The sequence below is a fragment of the Bufo bufo genome, chromosome 3 (genome assembly GCF_905171765.1).
Source record: "Bufo bufo chromosome 3, aBufBuf1.1, whole genome shotgun sequence".
Lineage (NCBI taxonomy): Eukaryota > Metazoa > Chordata > Amphibia > Anura > Bufonidae > Bufo > Bufo bufo.
Window position 1 is genome coordinate 300,272,998 of NC_053391.1, and position 23,988 is coordinate 300,296,985.

Here is a 23,988-nt window from a genome sequence, read left to right on the forward strand (position 1 = left end):
ATTCAACTGTTCGTTCAGGCCCGTCGGTACAACTGTGCGCAAAAGGAAAATCCAACGGGCTTCTCGCTGCAATATGATTTTATCCCAGTCTCCTCCACGTTTTGGGGGGGAAACTGCCTCAATACCACTAACTTTGATAACTCGCGGATCGCCTTGGTGGAAATCACACACATGGCGGGCCACAGCCGTGTCCCGTCGTTTTTCTATATCAAGGAGATGTTCTCCAATTCGCCTTCGCAGCTCGCGCTTGGTCTTACCAATGTATTCCTTGTTGCAAATACATGTGATCTTATATATCACGCCTACGGTTCTGCAAGAGATAAAATCTCTGATATCGAAGGTCCCTTTGAGATTGTTACTGAAGAAGGTCTTGCCTGTGGCAATCCTGTCACAGGCTACACAACCAAGCGCGAGCTGCGAAGGCGAATTGGAGAACATCTCCTTGATATAGAAAAACGACGGGACACGGCTGTGGCCCGCCATGTGTGTGATTTCCACCAAGGCGATCCGCGAGTTATCAAAGTTAGTGGTATTGAGGCAGTTTTCCCCCCAAAACGTGGAGGAGACTGGGATAAAATCATATTACAGCGAGAAGCCCGTTGGATTTTCCTTTTGCGCACAGTTGTACCGACGGGCCTGAATGAACAGTTGAATTTCAGCTGCTTCCTATGATGGGACTAGCTGGGTCTAGCTCTATTTAGACGTTTTCGGCGTTCATTCAGGTCCACCTAGCCAATTTATGTCTATATACTGGCTTGGTACAGTGGGTGTATTTGTATATACTATGTCTCTGGTGTTCCAAACACATTGAATTATTCCTTCAATTGTATTGTACTCAATGCTTTACAATTTGTCCGATCTACTGGCCACCACATCTATGTGTCAGTGCTTGTCATTGTCCAGATGTTTTATTTTGGTTTATATTGACCGGTTGCCCAAATACTGTGTATTCTCTGATTGTCCGATTGGGGACCGCTGCACTTTGGGAGCGGGATGAGTTCCGATCGCCCTGCTACCCAATAGTGATTACAGGTAGGACCGTTATCATTACCTATCTGTATCGCTGCGGCTAAGGCTACTTTCACACCTGCGTTTAGGTCGGATCCGTCTGGTATGTGCCCAGACGGATCCGCACCTATAATGCAAACGTTTAGATCCGTTCAGAACGGATCCGTTTGCATTACCATGAACAAAAAAAAAAAAAAAAAATTTTTTTTTTTTTTTTTTTCATGATAATGCAAACGGATCCGTTTTGACTTTACATTGAAAGTCAATGGGAGACGGATCCGTTTGAAAATTGAGCCATACTGTGTCAACTTCAAACGGATCCGTCCCCATTGACTTACATTGTAAGTCTGGACGGATCCGTTTGCCTCCGCACGGCCAGGCGGACACCCGAACGCTGCAAGCTGCGTTCAGGTGTCCGCCTGCTGAGCGGAGCGGAGGACAAACGGAGCCAGACTGATGCATTCTGAGCGGATCCGCATCCATTCAGAATGCATTAGGGCTGGACGGATCCGTTCGGGGCCGCTTGTGAGAGCCTTCAAACGGAACTCACAAGCGGAGCCCCGAACGCTAGTGTGAAAGTAGCCTAACTTAGCTGGCAGCCGCAGCATCGCGAGATCTAGCGATGCCGCGCATGCGCAGGAAGTAGCCAGCATCCATGGCACTTCCGTGCGCCTCAAGCCTCGCTTCTGCCTCCGCAGGCAGTGAAACATGCGTGTAGGGAGCTTTTTTTCCTAGATCCTTTTAGGGACTTCTAGTCTTATCTTTAGGGACAGGTTCCGGACGGGGTCGTCCTTGTAAGGACGAGTGCCCTGTGGTGAGGCTGCTACCCATATCTTAGAATTAGGGTTTTGCTTGCTAGTCAGCCATAGGGCCTATACAGGGACCCCACACTCTTGTGCATCACTGCCTGACATCATCTTTTTCATTTTTTTCAACATTCATGAAGAAGCTGCCATAGGAGCATTATCAAGGGTGAACGTTCCGTTTCCTGTCTCACGGTACCGGTAGGACAACTGGTTTCTGGTGCCGCCGTGCACTATTTTTAGTGTTTATATGTATCTTTCATTTGGGATGGACACCTAGGCTGTTAGCCAGTGTACATTCATCTGTTCTATCCCAAGGTTTGTTATTGCACACTTTATTTAGGAATTATTTTTTATCTGCATTATCAATAAATGTTAAATTTTAGATTACCCACCTCCTGAATCATAACAACCAGATGTTGTATATCACACATCTTTTTTCCACCACTAACTCGATCCTATACACCACATAAACCTCCTTCCTTTCCTTACACTTATATCCCTATTCACACTGTGGCAGGAAACGACTATTCAGTCAAACATGGTTTCAAGTCAAAATAGACATTCAATCCGCTGGGTTGCAGTAAATCTAACCTGTAGATCCACAACCTCTCTGCGGTTAATGTTACGAACCGGATCTCCACCTCTCCAGTTTTGAACTACCTTTTCCAAACCCACGAACCAAAGCCCTCTTGGATCCTTATTATGACATCTTTTAAAGTGCATCGAGACGCTATGACTCTCCAGACCTTTTTTTATGTTGTTTATATGTTCTTGAAGCCGTGTTTTCAATTTCCGTAGTGTCCTCCCTACATACAAATGATTGCAGGGACACTTTAATAGATAAATCACTCCTGCATGTTCACAGCTTATCTCTCCTTTAATATTATATTCTATACCATTTTCAGTAGTCACCTTTTGTAAATTCCGACACTTCTTGTCCTCTCTGGAGAAGTTTCTGCAGGCAATGCAGAAACCGCACCATGTGAACTGGTTTTTAGTTTCTTTTCGATGGAACTATGGCTGTGCACCAGTGAGTTACGTAATTTAGGGGCCCTATGATATAAAATACTGGGTTTTTCTGGAATTACTTCCCCCAAAATAGGATCATTTTTTAGGACCTTTCAATTTTTTCTTAACATATTTTTCATTGGACCAGCAAGTGCACAAAATTGAGTTAAGAAAGTGAACCTAAAACCTTTTTCTTTACATCTCTCTCCTTCTTATTCTCCTTTCCTCGATTGGCTCCCACTTCCTCATATATTTTTTGTATTTTTCTTTCATCATACCCCTTTTCCTCAAACCGTTTTTTTACATTTTTTTATCAGTTTGCCCTGTTCCTTGTAATCTTTATCAGTGCAATTCCTACAAATTCTCATCAGTTGGCCTTTTGGTATGTTTTCTAGCCAAGGTCCAAAATGACTGCTGGTTGTGTCAATGTAACCATTGACATCCGTGAACTTGAAATAGGTTTTCGTTTTCAGGGAGTTCCCTTCAATAGATATAAGTATAATTGGAAAAGAAAATGGTGGCTCTCACTTTTCTACTTCTGGAAAGGTGCACTACCCCTCAGCACTCCCAAATGCTGGTAAATGGAGATAGCTATAAAGTTTGGATAGGGGGTCACTCAATATTAGGCAAACACACAGTAAATAGGTATCCACATGAATTTTATAGGCTTAAAAATAAACACACTACAATATTACATATAAAACATCTCATAAAAACAATTAAAAATATACCGCAAATAGTCAAATACACTGGAAATACGTCCCTGGGAGGGGCTATTTTTCAATAGCACTAGCACCCTTGGAATGGCTGTATGGCCGTAGCTGTTAAATGCTAACTCCAAGCATCATAGTCCTGAGACTGTTATGGTTGTAAGTTCCACATTAATTGAGGAGTTGTTAGTATATCCACATTGCAGCACTACTTAGATTTGTAATTATGCAGGGTACTTTACCGCTCCTATGATCGGTCCGCTTGTACACCAAGGTTTCCAAGTGTAATGCTCTGTTGTGAGCTGCAAGGACCCCACGCTCCTGGATATGTAGTAGCGGTGCTGCTTGATATCACCGCTCTGACCTTCCAGGACCTGTGTGGAGTCCCACGTGGTTTGCTGGACAGGTCAGGTGAGCTGTAATTCCAGGCGGGGTTTTCAAATCTCTTTGGTGCAGATAGTTTGAAGCTTTCAATCCAAGTGTAGATACACGATTGTAGATAATTCTTCTTAGCAATCCCTCACTGTCATACCAAACGCGTTTCGGGGTGAAGAGACCCCTTCCGCCTGGGGAACTTCATATATAGACTTTGCCTAAAGGTCCTTGCAGCTCACAACAGAGCATTACACTTGGAAACCTTGGTGTACAAGCGGACCGATCATAGGAGCGGTAAAGTACCCTGCATAATTACAAATCTAAGTAGTGCTGCAATGTGGATATACTAACAACTCCTCAATTAATGTGGAACTTACAACCATAACAGTCTCAGGACTATGATGCTTGGAGTTAGCATTTAACAGCTACGGCCATACAGCCATTCCAAGGGTGCTAGTGCTATTGAAAAATAGCCCCTCCCAGGGATGTACAGTGGGGGAAATAATTATTTGACCCCTCACTGATTTTGTAAGTTTGTCCAATGACAAAGAAATGAAAAGTCTCAGAACAGTATCATTTCAATGGTAGGTTTATTGTAACAGTGGCAGATAGCACATCAAAAGGAAAATCGAAAAAATAACTTTAAATAAAAGATAGCAACTGATTTGCATTTCATTGAGTGAAATAAGTATTTGAACCCCTACCAACCATTAAGAGTTCTGGCTCCCACAGAGTGGTTAGACACTTCTACTCAATTAGTCACCCTCATTAAGGACACCTGTCTTAACTAGTCACCTGTATAAAAGACACCTGTCCACAGAATCAATCAATCAAGCAGACTCCAAACTCTCCAACATGGGAAAGACCAAAGAGCTGTCCAAGGATGTCAGAGACAAAATTGTAGACCTGCACAAGGCTGGAATGGGCTACAAAACCATTAGGGGTGTCAATGGTTCTGAGAAAGGTGAAAAAGCATCCTAGAACTACACGGGAGGAGTTCGTTAATGACCTCAAATTAGCAGGGACCACAGTCACCAAGAAAACCATTGGAAACACATTACACCGCAATGGATTAAAATCCTGCAGGGCTCGCAAGGTCCCCCTGCTCAGGAAGGCACATGTGCAGGCCCGTCTGAAGTTTGCCAATGAACACCTGAATGATTCAGAGAGTGACTGGGAGAAGGTGCTGTGGTCTGATGAGACCAAAATAGAGCTCTTTGGCATTAACTCAACTCGCTGTGTTTGGAGGAAGAAAAATGCTGCCTATGACCCCCAAAACACCGTCCCCACCGTCAAGCATGGGGGTGGAAACATTTTGCTTTGGGGGTGTTTTTCTGCTAAGGGCACAGGACAACTTATTCGCATAAACGGGAAAATGGACGGAGCCATGTATCGTGAAATCCTGAGCGACAACCTCCTTCCCTCTGCCAGGAAACTGAAAATGGGTCGTGGATGGGTGTTCCAGCACGACAATGACCCAAAACATACAGCAAAGGCAACAAAGGAGTGGCTCAAGAAGAAGCACATTAAGGTCATGGAGTGGCCTAGTCAGTCTCCGGACCTTAATCCAATCGAAAACCTATGGAGGGAGCTCAAGCTCAGAGTTGCACAGAGACAGCCTCGAAACCTTAGGGATTTAGAGATGATCTGCAAAGAGGAGTGGACCAACATTCCTCCTAAAATGTGCGCAAACTTGGTCATCAATTACAAGAAACGTTTGACCTCTGTGCTTGCAAACAAGGGTTTTTCCACCAAGTATTAAGTCTTTTTTTGTTAGAGGGTTCAAATACTTATTTCACTCAATGAAATGCAAATCAGTTGCTATCTTTTATTTAAAGTTATTTTTTCGATTTTCCTTTTGATGTGCTATCTGCCACTGTTACAATAAACCTACCATTGAAATGATACTGTTCTGAGACTTTTCATTTCTTTGTCATTGGACAAACTTACAAAATCAGTGAGGGGTCAAATAATTATTTCCCCCACTGTATTTCTAGTGTATTTGACTATTTGCGGTATATTTTTAATTGTTTTAATGAGATGTTTTAAAGTAATATTGTAGTGTGTTTATTTTTAAGCCTATAAAATTCATGTGGATACCTATTTACTGTGTGTTTGCCTAATATTGAGTGACCCCCTATCCAAACTTTAGATATAAGTATAACCCTCTCCGCACTAATCTCACTAGTAAATACTAGGTTCCATGTGTTATTGTTTAGATCTTTCATAAAATTCCTCAACCCTTCCTTCTCCCCTTCCCAGATAATCAGGCAATCGTCTATGAATCTCTTCCATAAAATAAGCCTCCCACCAATCTGCTTCCTTTGCAACTCAGGTTTAATTCTTTCTTCCTCCCATGCAGACATAAAAACATTAGCGAAACTGGGGGCGGATTTCGCCCCCATCGCCGTTCCCATCCCCTGCCTATAAAAAAAAAACACCCTCAAAACAAAAAATTATTATTACTCAGGCAAAAATCAATACATTCACAGATGAAAACCCCTTGTTCCTCTGTCATCTCCGGATCTTTAGTTAACTGCTCGAATCCCAAGATACTTGGGGATAATAGTATAGAGGGATGAAACATTAGCTGCAGCCAGCCATGTTTCATGTTGTACCGGACCACAAGTTTTGACAATCTCCAGCAAACTCCCAGTGTTATTTAGGTATAAGGGGGAAAGCTGTGCATACTTTTGTAAATAAAAGTCTATGTACTCAGTCACCTGGCTGGTCAGGGATCCAATTCCCGGGCGGATTACACAGATCTTTATGTATTTTGGGAAGCTGATATATTACAGGTATCTTGGGAAATTTCACTTTAAAAGGTATTTAAAATTCTTTCTTATTGATAATACCCCTTTTGAAACCTTCCTGCAATATTTTTTCCAGTTCCTGTTTTAGCTCAATACTTGGATCTTTTTTCAATATTTTATAGGTTTCCCTATCTGCTAATAATCTCAGCATTTCATTGTTGTATTGATCCCGATCGAATATGACCACTCCTCCCCCTTTATCTACTGGTTTTATTATTATTTCAGCATTTTTTTCCAAGTTTTTAGGGCCTTTTTTCTTCTATCGTTAAAAGGAGATTTTTGAATAACGTACCAGTAAAATCTCTTTCTCGCTCTTCATTGGGGGACACAGGAACCGTGGGTATAGCTATGTCCTCTAGGAGGCGTTGACAAAGTAAAAGCGGTTAGCTCCTCCCCTGGCAGCTATACCCCCTCCAGCCTGGAGAGAGAACTTCAGTTTGTGTACAAGCAGTAGGAGAAGCAAGCCAACCAAAGAAAAAAACATGGAACACCAACCATGCCAAGGACCCAACGGGGTTCAAACCAGCAACTGCCACAACTGTGGTCGAACAACAATACTGGGTGGGTGCTGTGTCCCCCAATGAAAAGTGAGAAAGAGATTTTACTGGTAAGTTATACAAAAATCTCCTTTTCTCGCCCATATTCATTGGGGGACACAGGAACCGTTGGACGTCCAAAAGCAGTCCACAGGGAGGGAAAACCACAGACCCATGGAAGCAATTGCCCCTGCAGGCATCTAAGAAACTGCCGCCTGCAAGACCATGCGGCCTAAGGCAGCGTCTGCCGATGCAAAGTATGCACCTGGTAAAATGTTGTAAATGTGTGTAAGTAGGAACAAGTAGCCGCCTTGCACAACTGTGCAGCCGAAGCGCGATTCCTCCGAGCCCAAGATACGCCCACCGCACTGGTGGAGTGAGCCGTGACACCTAAGGGCGGAACCCTGCCTCGGGCGCGGTATGCTTCAGCAATTGTAGACCGAACTTAGCGTGCGATTGCCACCTTAGAAGACGCCAATCCCTTTCGAGGACCCTCCGGAATGACAAAAAGGGGATCCGTACTGCGGAAGGGAACGGAGGCTGCCAAATAGATCTTTAGAGCTCTGACAATGTCCAAATGGTGTAACTCCTTTTCTTTAGGGTGTGAAGGAGAGGGGCACAGTGAGGGAAGGACAATTTCCTCGTTAATATGGAAGTCAGAGACCACCTTCGGAAGAAAAGAAGGGACGGGCCGGCAAACCACATTGTCACTATGAATAACCAGGAAGGGTTCTCTGCAAGAGAGCGCCGCCAACTCAGACACCCGTCTGATGGAAGTGATAGCGACCAGAAAAACTACCTTCCAGGACAGGAGTCGGAGAGAAATCACCCACAAGGGCTCCGGGGGGGGGGGGGGGGAGCGCTGAGAGGACTAAATTCAGATCCCAATGCGGTAAAGGAGGACGGTACAGAGGAACCATATGTGCCACTCCCTGAAAAAAAAGTAGTTACAGGACCCAAGGGGGCCAGAAGGAGCTGGAAAAAAATAGAAGCACCGACACCTGATCCTTCAAAGGGCCAGACCAAGGTCCAACCCTGACAGGACCGTGGGGAGAGAAAAACGAAGCGGTGGAATATTTCAGATTTTACAGAGCCCAGGAAGGACCTACAGGTCGGTCCTGTAATAGATCCTGGGCGACGCAGGCTTCCTGGCCTGAATCATAGAACGGATGACATCCGCCAAAAACCCTCTGCGCGTTAGAAAGGCGGTTTCAATGGCCACGCCGTCAAACGAAGAGACCTTAAATGCTGATGGAAGACCGGTCCCTAAGAAAGAAGGTAGTCTCTGAGTGGCAGTGACCGAGGAACGTCTCCTAGAAGGATAATGAGGTCAGCGTACCATGCGTGACGGAGCCAATCCGGATCAAATAGGATTGTCGGAATGCCCTCCATCCTGATCTTCCTTAGAACTCTGGGTAGGAGGGGGAAGGGGAAAACACGTAAGGAGGGAGAACTCCTGTCAAGGAGACATCAGGACGTCCACGCGGCATACTTCCGGATCTTTTGCTCGGGAGAGAAAGGTGGGAATCTGTCATGTAGATACCGTTAGCACACCCAGGACCAATGGAAGGATTCCCTGGAGAAGGAGAGATGTGGTGGGTGCCACAGCCCACCAGTCGGGACCGGAGTGCCACAAAATGAATACTCCGTGCAAAAGCAGATGAGAGAAAGGTAGTAACGTAGGAGCTACCAAGGCTTGCGGGATGGCTATGAACCATGAGCCAGAGGAGGAAATGACAGGAGAGGAATAGGCTAGGACTGAAGCCCATTCCCCATCTGAGACCGGCGCTATACAGAAGTAGCCAAGGATTAAGTGGCTGCGCAAAAAAACTCCGCCTGAGGAGAAAGCCAGGCGAGAGGAGTCACACTGTATTGCTAGCCCCATACCGCAGCAGATGAGGGGGCCACCCGCAGAGGCCACCGAATTCAGTGCTAGAAGAGTCCACCACCTGACGAATTAACTGTGCAGTAAAAACCGAAGTATGTAGTGGTAACGCAAATACCACTCCCACAGTAGTAGCCAGCGCATGCCCCGTCAGCGCAAAGTGAGGGGGGCCTGAGACTATCCGTAGAAGCCACATACTATACTGCTCCAGTGAAGTAGAGCTACCATAAAAACTCTACCTAAAAGGGCGCTGAACAGGAGCAACTGCCAAGCTAGCGCCAGGGTAGGACCCCTACCTGAGGGGGAATGTCCCACTGCAGCGACTACGAACTTGAGCATTAGCGAAAAAGCTGCACCTGTGTGGGGGAACACGCTGTAGTAGCTAAACCAGAGTGCCAGCATAACCACTTCCTCAGAGAAGGAGGAGTGGTGGATAGAGAATACAGAGTCCGTGAACACTCGACTCGCTGGAACATACTCACCATATACACTCACCTAAAGAATTATTAGGAACACCTGTTCTAGTTCTCATTAATGCAATTATCTAGTCAACCAATCACATGGCAGTTGCTTCAATGCATTTAGGGGTGTGGTCCTGGTCAAGACAGTCTCCTGAACTCCAAACTGAATGTCAGAATGGGAAAGAAAGGTGATTTAAGCAATTTTGAGCGTGGCATGGTTGTTGGTGCCAGACGGGCCGGTCTGAGTATTTCACAATATGCTCAGTTACTGGGATTTTCCCGCACAACCATTTCTAGGGTTTACAAAGAATAGTGTGAAAAGGGAAAAACATCCAGTATGCGGCAGTCCTGTAGGCAAAAATGCCTTGTGGATGCTAGAGGTCAGAGGAGAATGGGCCGACTGATTCAAGCTGATAGAAGAGCAACGTTGACTGAAATAACCACTCGTTACAACCGAGGTATGCAGCAAAGCATTTGTGAAGCCACAACACGCACAACCTTGAGGCAGATGGGCTACAACAGCAGAAGACCCCACCGGGTACCACTCATCTCCACTAAAATAGGAAAAAGAGGCTACAATTTGCACAAGCTCACCAAAATTGGACTGTTGAAGACTGGAAAAATGTTGCCTGGTCTGATGAGTCTCGATTTCTGTTGAGACATTCAAATGGTAGAGTCCGAATTTGGCGTAAACAGAATGAGAACATGTATCCATCCTCTGATGGCTACTTCCAGCAGGATAATGCACCATGTCACAAAGCTCGAATCATTTCAAATTGGTTTCTTGAACATGACAATGAGTTCACTGTACTAAAATGGCCCCCACAGTCACCAGATCTCAACCCAATAGAACATCTTTGGGATGTGGTGGAACGGGAGCTTCGTGCCCTGGATGTGCATCCCTCAAATCTCCATCAACTGCAAGATGCTATCCTATCAATATGGGCCAACATTTCTAAAGAATGCCATCAGCACCTTGTTGAATAAATGCCACGTAGAATTAAGGCAGTTCTGAAGGCAAAAGGGGGTCCAACACCATATTAGTATGGTGTTCCTAATAATTCTTTAGGTGAGTGTATGTGCAATGGTGTACGCACTCCGCATTGATGCGGACAATATCATGACAGACTGGAACGGTGAAGGCCCATGTAAATGGGGGGTCTCTAGGACACAAGTGATGCTTGGCAACGCCCTGAGAAGACAGAGGATGTTATAAGCATGTCCAAAACCAGCGCCAAAAGAAAAGAAGGAATAGCCACCGTATCCACTGGCGGCACCCATATACCACTAAAGTAAGAGTATTGGGCACCCGCGGGTACTGACTGTTGCCACGCCCCCTTGTGAAATAAGCAAGGCACGTAGAGCCGTGGCGTAGTTTAATTGCAGCATCCCGAGGTGTTTAGGTATTCCCCGCTAGTGGATCACTTGTGGAAGTGGGTAATGTAGCTGGAAGCACGGTGAAGTGCAACACTCCGCCTATGGAGAGGGATATCGCGACAGTCGGGACCATGTGCAATTACCCTACCTATGGAAGGTGGAATGCATACGGCAAGTACTTAAGCCAGTGGTAGGGAAATACTCCCCTATAAAGGGGGGTTAATGCCCACGGCGGGAACTAGTGCATATGGCGAGTCCTGGACCCCGTGGGAGTGCAATTATTGCACCTAAGTAAGGGGGTAATGCATACAGTACACATTTTAACCAGTGATGTCATCCCGCCACCTATGGAAGGGGGTAATGCGTACAGCAGGTACTGAACCCAGTGGAGATGCAATTCCGCCACCTACGGAAAGGGGAAAGTATACGTCTGGCACTGAAAACAGTGTTATTGTACTTAGTCCACCTATGGCAGGGGACAATGTATAAGGCAAGGACTGTATTGCAATTACTCCGCCTATGGAAGGGGGCAATGCATACGACAAGTACTGCTGGCACCGTGCACGAAATCTTGGGAGATTGCTTCGGATTCACGTCAGGGTCTGAATCAGTGATCCTTCCCCCCCCCTTGGACTGACCCTCTCCGGGGAGGGAGGGTGTGTCCGAGTGGGACCCAGGGATAAAGGGTGGGGGTGCTGAGATTTCAAGGAGAAAAGATGTCCTGCTGTGGTCCACTTGAGCGTAGGTCTACCCCTCAGAATCACGCCCCTGGCAATCGCGGACGGTGCAGGTGGGGACTTATCAACCAAACTACCCAGGGGGTGGAATGGTAACTTCTAGAGGTCCCTCCACTGGATTGCGCAGGTGGTGCATTATCAACCAAACGACCCAGAAGGGTGGATTGGGATGGTCAGAGGTCCTGTATTGAATTGCGCAGGTGGAGAATTATCAACCAAATGACCCAGGAGAGTGGATTGGGAATGTCAGAGCTCCTCCTTGATTGCGCAGGTGGAGGATTGTCAAACGGCCCTGGAGGGCGTATTGGGAATTCTTCCGGGGTCCTTCACTGTATTGCGCAGGTGCATGCAGAATTATGAATTAAGTGACTGTGTAGGGCGTATTTGGAATCCTTCAGGGTTCCTTGTATTGCGCGGGTGCATGCAAAATTATCAATTAAGCGACCGTGTAGGGCGGATTGGGACTATGAGAGGTCCTCCTGTGACCGGGACAGGGCACGGGCCCAGTCTGGTCCTGCACGGTTATGATGTGTGCTGAGGGGGGCCGGGGACCGTATTAAATGCTCTTTATTTTAGGACCCTCCGTTTTTGATACGACTGAGATAACGTATGAAGGGTTAATTTGAATATCAGCAACTGCACAGCCTTCTAACCCGGCGCCGGCCTAAAAGAAGTGGCTGGCCAGGAAGGGTTAAGTGCCTAGAAGACCAGGGGCGGTACTCAGCTGGCTTCTGGGGGAGGGGAAAAGCTAGGCGGGAAGAATTCCCGGGACAACAGGGAGGCTAGGCGACCACCGTTTCCCACCTGAAAAGAAGGAAAATAAAAAAACTAAAATAAAAAAATCTTCTGGAGCTACCCTGCAGCAGCAGGGAGGTCTTGCCTCCTATTGACACTAGAAAAAACTGAAGCTCTCTCTCCAGGCTGGAGGGGGTATAGCTGCCAGGGAAGGAGCTAACAGCTTTTACTAGTGTCAACGCCTCCTAGAGGACATAGCTATACCCACGGTTCCTGGTGTCCCCCAATGAATATGGGCGAGAAATTATATTTTTGGGGTTTCTCATTCATCTTCTTTAAATCTTTTAGCAAACCTCTCTTAAAGGCCTCTACGCAGTCATTTTCTTTGTTTACTGGAAAACAATAGCTTTTTTCTTTCAGATTACTATGAATAATTTTTGCCGGGTCAGATGATATTATTTGTTGATTCATAGTGTCCCCACAAGTTTTTTGTTTATCGCATATTTAGCCATATTGAGTTTCCGAATATATTTATGAATGTCCAAAAATATGCCAAATTTGTTTGGCCTCTTAGTAGGGGCAAATTTAAGCCTTTTCCCTAAAACCACTTTCTCTATTTCTGTAAACTGATGGGAACTAAGATTATATATCCCCATTATATCTCCTGACTTCTCTTCGATTTCGGGCTGTTTCTTCCTTTTTCCTCTCCTTCCTCTCTTACATTTCTTTTTACCGGAGTTGTAATTTTTTGGGGTGTTTCTATTGTTGCTTCTCTCTGTATCCCTATTATCACCTGATGGGTAAAAATTTTTGCTGATCCTTTTCCCATGGCGTTTGTTCCTGTGTTTTAACCTTGTCTTTCTGTGATTGCTCATAATAATTCTGCCTGTAGTATCTATACTGTCCATTCCTATATCTAGGGTGATAACTATTTAAATATCGATCCTGTCCATAGTATCCTCCTCTATTCCTCCCATTATATGGTGGTCTATGTGGTGTATTTCCTCGGTAATTTTGGTATCTTGGTTTCTGATTCATAGGGTTCCTCTCTTGTGCAGCTGATGTTAATCCATTTTCCTTATTTGCTGTGTAATCTCCCTGTTTGGGTAAAGCTACATCCCCGTTATTTCTCCTATGTCACTCATTTTAGTCTCAGCCATTTTATTTTTCCATTTATAAACTCTATTCATATTGTAATCTTCACACACCTTCATATATTTCTTGTGCTTTTTATCCTTTACTTCCTTTTCAGTTTTTATCATATTTTCTTGACATCTTTTCGATAGCTCAACATATGTTTTATGATCTTTATAAGGCTCCAAAGACAATTTATGTTGTTCTATCTTTTCATTTATACATCTCAACTTTATTTTCCTTTTGGCCTCATGCACACGGCTGTGTTCCGTGGCCGAGAGCAGTCCGTGGTAACACGGCCTGGATTCCTGTTGAGAGCAGGAGCGCACGGCGTCATTGGTTGCTATGATGCCGTGCGCTTCATGCCGCCGCTGCACTACAGTAATACACTCGTATAGTGTATTACTGTAGTGCAGCGGCGGCATGAAGTGCACGGCGTCATAGCAACCAATGAACCCGTGCGCTCCTGCTGTCGGAAGGAATCCCGGCCGTGTTACCACGGACCGCTCTCGGCCACGGAACACAGCTGTGTGCATGAGGCCTTTCTCTATGATAAATCTCAACAGCTTCATGCTACATTCATTCATTACTGTTTCCCATTCCTCCAAATCATTATTTTCCTCTGAGCTCAGTGGCAGCCATCTCAGGCCCTCAGGTATTTTTCCTTCCACAAGGTATTTTTCCAGAGCTATGATATCCCAGGTGGTTTTCACCTCCCGGATTAGATCTTTCTCTAGCTCAAAGAAAAAAACCTCTAGGTTATCAGGTTTCTGTTTCTCACACACTGAAGGGAACACAGATTGAATGTCACACTTAAAATTAGCTCTAAAATCAAAAGATATCAATAATTTTTCCACAAGTGTAACAACCCACTTCTAAAATATAATCTTAAAACACCAAATGATGTAAATAATAAAGTCACCACTGTGGAAATTCAAATCTTCTTCGGCGTCGCAGACCAACCGTGTGATGTGGGTAAGTTTCACAATGAGTCTCAGTAAATTCAAAAGGTAGTCGCACTGCCAGGCACACTTCAAAGCGTCAGAGTGCAAAGTCAAGGAAAAACAGCAGCTCTTTTTCCAGAAAAATCCAGTATTTTATATCGGAGGGCCCCTAATATACGTAACTCACTGGTGCACAGCCATATTCCCATCGAAAGGAAAAAAGAAACTAAAAACCAGTTCACATGGTGCGGTTTCTGCATTGCCTGCAGAAACTTCTCCAGATAGGACAAGAAGTGTCGGAATTTACAAAAGGTGACTACAGAAAATGGTATAGAATATAATATTAAAGGAGAGATAAGCTGTGAACATGCAGGAGTGATTTATCTATTAAAGTGTCCCTGCAATCATTTGTATGTAGGGAGGACGAGGACACTACGGAAATTTAAAACACGGCTTAAACATAAAAAAAGGTCTGGAGAGTCATAGCGTCTCGATGCATTTTAAAAGAGGTCACATTAACCGCAGAGAGGTTGAGTGGATCTACAGGTTAGATTCACTGCAACCCAGCGGATTAAATGTCGATTTTGACTTGAAACCATGTTTGACTGAATAGTCGTTTCCTGCCAAAGTGTGAATAGGGATATAAGTGTAAGGAAAGGAAGGAGGTTTATGTGGTGTATAGGATTGAGTTAGTGGTGGAAAAAAGATGTGTGATATACAACATCTGGTTGTTAAAATAAGGGGTTATTTTGGTTTATAATTTTATGTAAGAAAAATGATCCTAAGTTAATGTATGAAAAATGATCCTAAGTTAATGTATGAAAAATGATTGAAATATTTATGGAGAATTTTATGAGAAGGCTTTTAAAATTCTAATGAATGAACAATAAAGAAAGAGCCGAAGAGGTGTGCTATTTGGCTCCCTCCGTGGTATAAAGGAACGCCCAAGCAAGGGTGGGACATTCGCCCCTGACAAAGCTATTCTGGCGAAACCTGGGTCGGGCGGCGCTACAGGTTTTATTGTTCAATGCCTGAATTTTAGTGACTCTTGTGAGTATATTAAAAAGTATTTGAGAGATAAAGATTGGTGGAACTTCACTATGTGCGGCGCAACTTTGTAATCCACAGGAGGAACTCGCACAATAGAGATTGCCTGTTGGTGGAAGTCTGTGTCATAGCTACACAAAAAGAGCTGCTGTTTTTCCTTGACTTTGCACTCCGACGCTTTGAAGTGTGCCTGGCAGCACGACTACCTTTGAATTTACTGAGATTCATTGTGAAAATTACCCACATCACACGGTTGGTCTGCGACGCCGAAGATTTGAATTTCCACAGTGGTGACTTTAATATTTACATCATTTGGTGTTTTAAGATTACATAACAGAATTTGTAATCCATAACGCGATTCTTCGATCACCCGAACTTTGGACGCAGAACTTAAAAAACAAGTTCGCTCAACACTAGATATAAACTAACCAGCCGCCAGGAGATCCATGGCAGATCTTGCAGTCAGCACTGGCTATTAAAGGGGTATTTCGGTAAAGTAACTTATTTTTTGAAATACTGCATTAAGGCTGCAAGCTGTGACCCAAATAGAACCCACACCTATACATATAACCAGAGCTTCAATTTACCTTGTAATCCAATTTTCTAGCTCCTATGTGAGCCTGCAACAAACACAGTATCATGGCCCCTGATTTTCCCTCACAAAACGTCAAAGACTACAATCCCCACAATCTCTAGCTTTCCTGCTGTGGGTTTGTGCTGATGTTTATTGATTGGCTGCCTGATATACAGTCCAGTCATGCCCCCTCTACTCTGTAATCACCAGCACACTAAGGCCCCTTGCAGACGAGCGCGCGTCACGCTGCGAGTCTGCAGCGCGGCTCCTGGCTTGACCACCTAGCACGGACGGGGTCACATAGCCTCATAAATCACTATAATGCTATGTAACCCTTACAGTACTGGAATGCATTGGATAACACTGGCAGCATTATATCAGCGTTATCCAATACATTTCAGAACTGTAAGGGTTACATAGTATCATAAATCACTATAATGCTATGTGACCCCGTCAGTGCTGGGAGGTCAGGCCAGGGCAAACGCTCGTCTGCAAGGAGCCTAACACTCCCTTTATTTCACAAGACATATAGATAGAGAACTGATAGCAACACACTGAGCATGCTCGACCTAACAAAGGCTCAGAACTGCCAGTCGATGCCATGGTAATTTATGAGGAAACACAGTGGGTAGCAGAGGAAGAAAACTACTTTTATAACTACTGGACGGTACATATGTGAAATTTACATTATATTAGGCAATTATTGACGATGAATTAGTCTAAAACATAAATTAAATTTATGGTAACCGGAATACCCCTTTAAGGAAGAGAGACAGGGAGCAGCCAATTTATAGTATATACTGTCCCCATCGGTTGTAAAATATAAAGATAATGAGACAAAACTGCTCTTTCCTGCTCTTTTCCAGATTCAGGTAGAGCCTGTAGATGACTTTTCCTTTTTTGTTTCTGAAGTCAAGTGTTTTCATATCCTTTGCAGTATTTCCTCCAAACTCTTTATGCCTCCTCACTTTCTATAGTCAATTAGAAACTAGGGAGTAAAATAGTGAAGTACCGCAGACATCATGATAAAACTAAAAGGTTTATTATGCTCACAAAAGTAGTTAAAATCAAAGCACATCAAATGTCAAGTCCAGTTTCCCGTAGTTGGCCAACCAAGGTTTCCCCACCACTTCATCAGGAGCGTGTGTTTTTTCCCTCAAACAGTTACTTTCTTTTATCCACCTAAAAAAAATCTAACTTTTCCATTCTCATTGCAAACCAAAACTAAATAAATCATCCCATAACAATTCATATCTTTTCAAATATACATATAGTGTAAAAAGTCCTCTTTAAAAAACTGCATTTTATTCTTTAAACTACCCAAGAAACTTCCATCCAATCATAATTAAGATTCTTCCGTACGCCATACTTGTTATTTCATTCATCTCAAACTTTTAAACCACCAAGCCAATCAGAAATAAAATCCCCTTTATGTAATTAAAGCAAACAACCACTAAACGTCCATTTTCCATTCAGAAAAAGTCACGTGCTAAAAGCAACCAATCACAATAAAGGCAGGCCCTAACATCACCAAAGGGATTCAAATTCAAACAGAGACCTTTAAACTCTACTCCAATCAGGAAAGGGATATTCTGTGATGTGCTGTTCGTTGTGCCAGATCGTACTTGTCATTTGTCAAGACTGGGATTTAAACAACACACAGTTTCAAATCGAACACGATGTTCACATCTTTAAGCTGGAGTGTGCCCAATCAGTAGATCCTCTCCATCTCTTTCTTATTAATTTTCATTACAGGATCTTCTCCCTGCCACCTATATCTTAGTAACTCCAAGCTCACAAAGATAAGACTAATTCAGCTACTCTCTGTTTCTCCTTCTCAATATCCAGTGCTGACTGCACAGTCTACCCTGTATTACCTGGCAGATGGTTAGTTACTCAATGCACCAGGGATACAGAAGAATTATTCACTGTCAGTACTGGCCATGCTGATCAGTGTCAATATACTAGGAGGGCAGAGCAAATTTATATGCATAGTACAGATTTCTAGAAATATATAGGGAAGGAAAAAGAATTAACCCCAGCCATCTTCACAGTGAGCGCTGTTCTGAACAGTGTAGAAAGATATGCTCATTTAGAGAGTGCTGCTAAGGCCTCTTGCACACGAACATTGTGTGCCCATGGCCGTATTGAGGCCGGCATACGGCAGGTCCGCAATACCCGGGCACCGGCCAGTGTGCACTCCGCATCACGAATGTGGACCTATTCACTTGAATGGGTCCGCAATCACGGAGATGTGGAACGGAAGCAAAAATCGGAACCCCACGGAAGCACTACAGAGTGCTTCCGTAGTGTTTCTGTCCGCGCCTCCGTACCGCAAAAAAATAGAACTTTTTCCAATTTTTTGTGGTGCGGACGGATCACGGACCCATTCAAGTTGAATGGGTCTCGATCCGTCCTGGCCGCTGCACAACATTCGTGCGCAAGGGGCCTAAGGGACAAGTTTTCTCAAATAAATGTACACGTTCTCTAAATAAAGTATATTATAAAAATGTTTCCCATCACTGTCCCTATACATTAGAAGGAAATTAAATACATTTTTGAATTTTTATTTTTACAATTTTGGTATAACTCGTGCCACTGCACTCATCTTCAAAACTTGAGTTAAAAATGATAAATATGCCCCAGAATTTTTCCTCTCCGGTCTCAAATCCAGTTCATGACACTATAATTAAATACATGACATATTTTTTCGTTAATATGCTTCAGAATTGGTGAGCTCTATGGAATACCTCAACTGTATGCCTATAAACATAGTGTTAAAGGGGTTTATTCCATCTGATGGTCTTTTTAAGAGTATGAAAACTGCAATTTTTTTTTTTTAACTCTTTAGCTCTCAACCTTAGCTACTACTTACCTCACTGGTAAACATTGCACAAAAATAATCACTGCAGGCAGCTAGTACTATACGATGAGCAGGAAAATCCTTCATGTTTACACGGAGTGTCACATCGCATAATGTCTGGCTCTTGCGCAGAGAGTTCATAGTATTTAAGATGGACTTGGCATGTGAGTTTGTCATAATGTCTTTGGGTGCCATGGTGTCAGCAGGCATTGTGAAATCTAAATGTAAACAAGACTGGATCACTAGACAGAGAACTCCACTCTACAAAACAGAAAAGCATATATTACAGCAATTAAAGGGTTTATTACTTTCCAAGCCCAAATGCCTCAAGAGAAGGTTTTAAGCAGATAATCTCATTTATCTACACAGTGATCAGCCAGGACATTAAAGGGAATGTAGAATATTGGGCTGCACTCGATGTCCTGAGTGGTGAGGTGCAAAGTGGAAGAGATATGTTCCACCATCAATAGTAATGAAATAGCACTGCACTCTCACTTTTTTTTTCCTTTACATTTTTCCTTAAGGCTACTTTCACACTTGCGTTTGGTGCGGATCCGTCATGGATCTGCACAGACGGATCCGTTCAGATAATACAACCATCTGCATCCTTTCAGAACGGATCCGTTTGTATTATCTATAACATAGCCAAGACGGATCCGTCTTGAACACCATTGAAAGTCAATGGAGACGGATCCGTTTTCTATTGTGCCAGATTGTGTCAGTGAAAACGGATCCGTCCCAATTGACTTACAATGTGTGTCAGAACAGATCCATTTGAATTATCTATAACATAGCCCCGACGGATCTGTTTGTATTATCTATAACATAGCCAAGACAGATCCGTCTTGAACACCATTGAAAGTCAATAGAGGACAGATCAGTTTTCTATTGTGCTAGATTGTGTGATAAAAAAACAGATCCGTCCCGATTGACTTACATTGTGTGTCAGGACGGATCCATTTGGCTCAGTTTCGTCAGACGGACACAAAAACACTGCAAGCAGCATTTTGGTGTCCACCTCCAGAGCAGAATGGAGACAGAACGGATGCATTTTGGGCGGATCCATTTCTATTCAGAATGCATTAGGGCTATACTGATCCGTTTTGGACCGCTTGTGGGAGCCCTGAACAGATCTCACAAACGGAAAGCCAAAACACTAAGTGGCTCAAGGTCCATGCAAGGACCAAATTGTCAGAACTAAAGTCGCTATTCTGTCATTGCACTAGATTATATGGAGGACTTATAATAAAGATATTTTACGTTCATTATACTAAAGAGTGCAGTGGTATGTCTTTACTATTAAAGGGAATGTGTCAACAGAAAATTATTTACTGTTTAAGTCAAAGTTTTATGTTAAACACATTGTTCAGAATTTTTTGTAATTTTTTAAAATGTCCATGTCTATTTTAATAAATTTTCCTAAAATTCTGCAGGTTCACACTGGCCACTAGGCCTAAAATACGTCAAGACTTCCTGTTCTTTGAAAGCATCAACATGGGCCATAGGCACTACAAACTGGAAGGGGACCAATTGACTTCTATGGGAGAGATTTCTAGGCATGCTCTGTGACCTGTGCAGAGGTAAGCTGTGATGTCACATATTGTGAACGGTGGCCCTGTGTTATCTATAGAGAACCGGTACAGCCTGTGATAACCAGTGTTCAGTAGCTATTGCATTATCTATACAGAACCAGAAGATTCATCATATTATTAGGCCTACTGATCAGTGCAAAAGCAGCATGATTTGTTATTTTGTTTTAACTATACGGGTAGACAGTGGCATGAGATATGAAAAAAAAAAAAAAAACACCCAAAAAAATTATATAAAATTGTTTTAACATAAAAACTTGGGCTGCACGATATGGTAATTTTGTGCGATTGCGATTAGGGCCCTAAAAATTTTGAAGGATTTAGAAGTTTTTTTCTATTAACATGTTTTCTTTTTTTTTATTTCCCCGAGTACCCGTTTAACATAGCTTACCAACTGGAGATAGTGGTGTAAAAAACTCCATTGCAAAACCAGTCCAATTTGAAGTTAAACATTGTTGCACAGATGTATGGCACCTTCAAACCAGACAAGTGAAGAACACGGATTATCTTGTTCCAATGGCACTATTTAAGGGGTGGGATATGTTATGAAGCAAGTGAACAGTCTGGTCCAGATTTACTAATCCTGCAGATGGCTGTCTAGACCGGCACCAGATTAAAAACACAGGGGCTCAGGCTGGATTATAAATCTGGTGCAAATGTAGACACTTTTCTACCTTCATACCACCTATTGGTTGGCTTACTTTGATACAGAATTTTATGCCAGAATTGTGGCACAAAACGGCGAATCTTCGGCCCAGCACCCTTTTTGGCAGAGCTCTGCCCCAGATCAAGCGTGTTCCTTGCTGAACCTTTTGCCTGACCACCACCTATTTTTATGGCTGTGCCATAGGATCGCCAATTTCACCCATTGTAGCTAACCTGTACATGGAAGAGGTCAAACGTAAAGGCATAAACACCTTTATGGGAACTGTCACTGGTTCAGATATGTGGACAACACCCGGGAGGAAGGGGATCAATGTTATTTACATGGGACTGTATGTTGGAGGGGCTAATTTTATTTACATGGGACTGTATGTTAGAGGGGCTGGAGGGAGGGCAGTGATGTCATTTACATGGGACGGTATGTTGGAGAAGCTGCCAGGAGGGGGTGGTTATTTACATAGGACTGTATGTTGGAGGGGCCTGTATAGAAGGGATATAAGTTATTTAGACTAGTAATGCTCCCCCTGCATATTACTCACCCCTTAGGGCACGTTCACACCACTGCTATTTATTCCTGTTCTTCTGCTTTGTTAGAGGAGCAGAATGAAAATAATGGGAGTCCTAGTGCACATAACTGACCAGAAAGGAGCTGAACAGACTGCACTGACTAGGATTGAGTCCGTTCAGGATCCTGTCTTGCAAGTCTTTTTTGTCAAATCTTTTTATAGAATCTGCGATAGAGGCCCAGCCAGAGCCCTTAACATTACGTAGGCTTATGTATTATTTATTTGAATTACTGTAACTTTCATACTCCTCCTCGGCTAAAAATACTCCTCAAAAATGGTAATAGGAGTATTTTTTTATTTTGTGGGAAAAAGAAATTTAGCGCGACCCCTGGATTCTATAATATGAGGAACAGCCACACGGATCCGCATAAAATACAGATGTGTGCATGGCCCCATAGAAATGAATGGGTCAGTGTGCTAAACACACACACAAAAAATAAAATAAATAAAAACAAAAAAATGCAGATAGCACATGAACGAAAAATACAATCATGTGCATGAGGCCTACAAAAAAGACAATCCCTTAAAGGGGTTGTCTCATCACAGACAATGGGGGTGTATGCTAGGGACCCGCACCGATATTGCGGACGGAGACCAGCAAAGTGATGGCTGGAGGACTTCGGTCCAGCCACCACCAAGCACACTCCCCATAGAAGTGAATGGGAGCGGTGGGACCTGCACCTACAAGACAATGCGGGCATATGCTAGCGATATGCCCCCATTGTGTGTGATGAGACAACCCCTTTAAGCTGCAACATCTAAAATAAGAGTTAAACCAAAGACAGCTGGTTCTGGCCCCTAAATGGACTCGTGACAGGTTCCACACTACTTTTGCCTGCCACCTGGATACTGCAATGTCATGGAAATCCTCCCCATCACACGATACCATGTGAATCACAAACAGACTGAAGCAAAGTAGGAAAATACCAGTACCTTAAGTGGCTTAGTTACTGAAAGTGATCTTCAAGGCACGAGAAGGAAGGACAGGAATCTAGGTAGCACATTTTATCTGGCAAGAGGCTTCATGGTCAACCGGGAAGTTTGGTCCTGTGAATTAAACACACTGCTGAAAGTTTGTTAATTTGTAACAGTCTATTGATTATTTACAACTTTTTTTTTTTTTTTTTGTATCCTTTGCATTACCCTTAGTGACCATTTAACATACACAAAACCAGAATCCATACAAAGAAAAAATATGCCAATAAGTGCAGCCGTCCCATTGAAGCGAATGGGATGAAGGAAGCAGTGTGAAGACAACAAACGTATGAGCGCTGCATTCTCGTCATAAATCTGATTAGCGGGGGTGTCGGGCCTGCAAATACAGTGAAGGAGTTTAAGCGTGCATGGGATAGGCATAAGTCCATCCTTCATATAAGATAGGGCCAGGGGCTATCCATAGTATTCAGTATATTGGACAGACTAGATGGGCCAAATGGTTCTTATCTGCCGACACATTCTATGTTTCTATCATCTGGTATTGATGACTTATTCCGGGGATAGGTCATCAATATAAAAAATGCGGAGAACCGCTTTACAGTGGCCAAGCACATCAGATAGAACTTGGTATGTGGTTCAGCAGCAGAATATATATATATCTATCTAAAATACAGCAGAAAAGACACTCCCTTTGAGCTGCCAGCTTGATATAAATCTAGAGCAATGAATGGGGAGATCTCTGGATCCATGTGAGGTACAGGGCTGGTTCTAGCTTTGTCAGAAAGAGACAGTCGTGTGCTATATGATGTCTGGTTTTCATTTTTACATTAGGCATGGGATAACCCCCTTAAATGCCTATGATCAAAATTACCTCCGACTGCAGTGTCTGGCGGGGAAAATGGAGCAGCAGTAACATTGGGGCAGAGGGAGGTTGGGGTAGTGAGCAGGGTTACCACCTTTTCAAACTAAAAATAATGGCCAAGTTTTTTATGGTTAAAGACAGGGTGTGATTTTAGGGTGTGGTCTCACATGGGGTATTGGGGGGCGCAACTTCACATGACGAGCGAATTCAAATTTCAAACCAATAGTTTGATCTTACTTTGAGGTTTTCCTATCATTTGTAAAACAAAGTGCAGCCAAAGATGCTGCTAAGGCACTGTGTGAACAAGAACAGATGTAGAAATATTTTATTTGACAAAAAAAGAAAAAAGAAAAAGTAAA

The 23,988-nt window shown here is 43.4% G+C and overlaps 1 protein-coding gene across 8 annotated transcripts in view; it reads right to left on the bottom strand.

Annotated features, from left to right (window-relative positions):
• KLHL12 (kelch like family member 12) overlaps positions 1 to 23,988 on the bottom strand; it is a 102,414-nt gene that overhangs the window by 76,544 nt on the left and 1,882 nt on the right. For 4 of the 8 annotated variants that reach the window (XM_040424200.1, XM_040424201.1, XM_040424202.1 and 1 more), the window contains exons 2-3: positions 22,765 to 22,878; positions 19,026 to 19,231 (exon numbers count right to left, since the gene is read on the bottom strand). In XM_040424200.1, the coding sequence (XP_040280134.1) occupies positions 19,026 to 19,223 (198 nt within the window). In that variant the 5' untranslated portion in view covers positions 19,224 to 19,231; positions 22,765 to 22,878. Of the gene's footprint in view, positions 1 to 19,025; positions 19,275 to 22,764; positions 22,879 to 23,988 lie in introns of all 8 variants that reach the window. The other 4 variants (XM_040424203.1, XM_040424205.1, XM_040424207.1 and 1 more) reach the window with 2 other exon arrangements.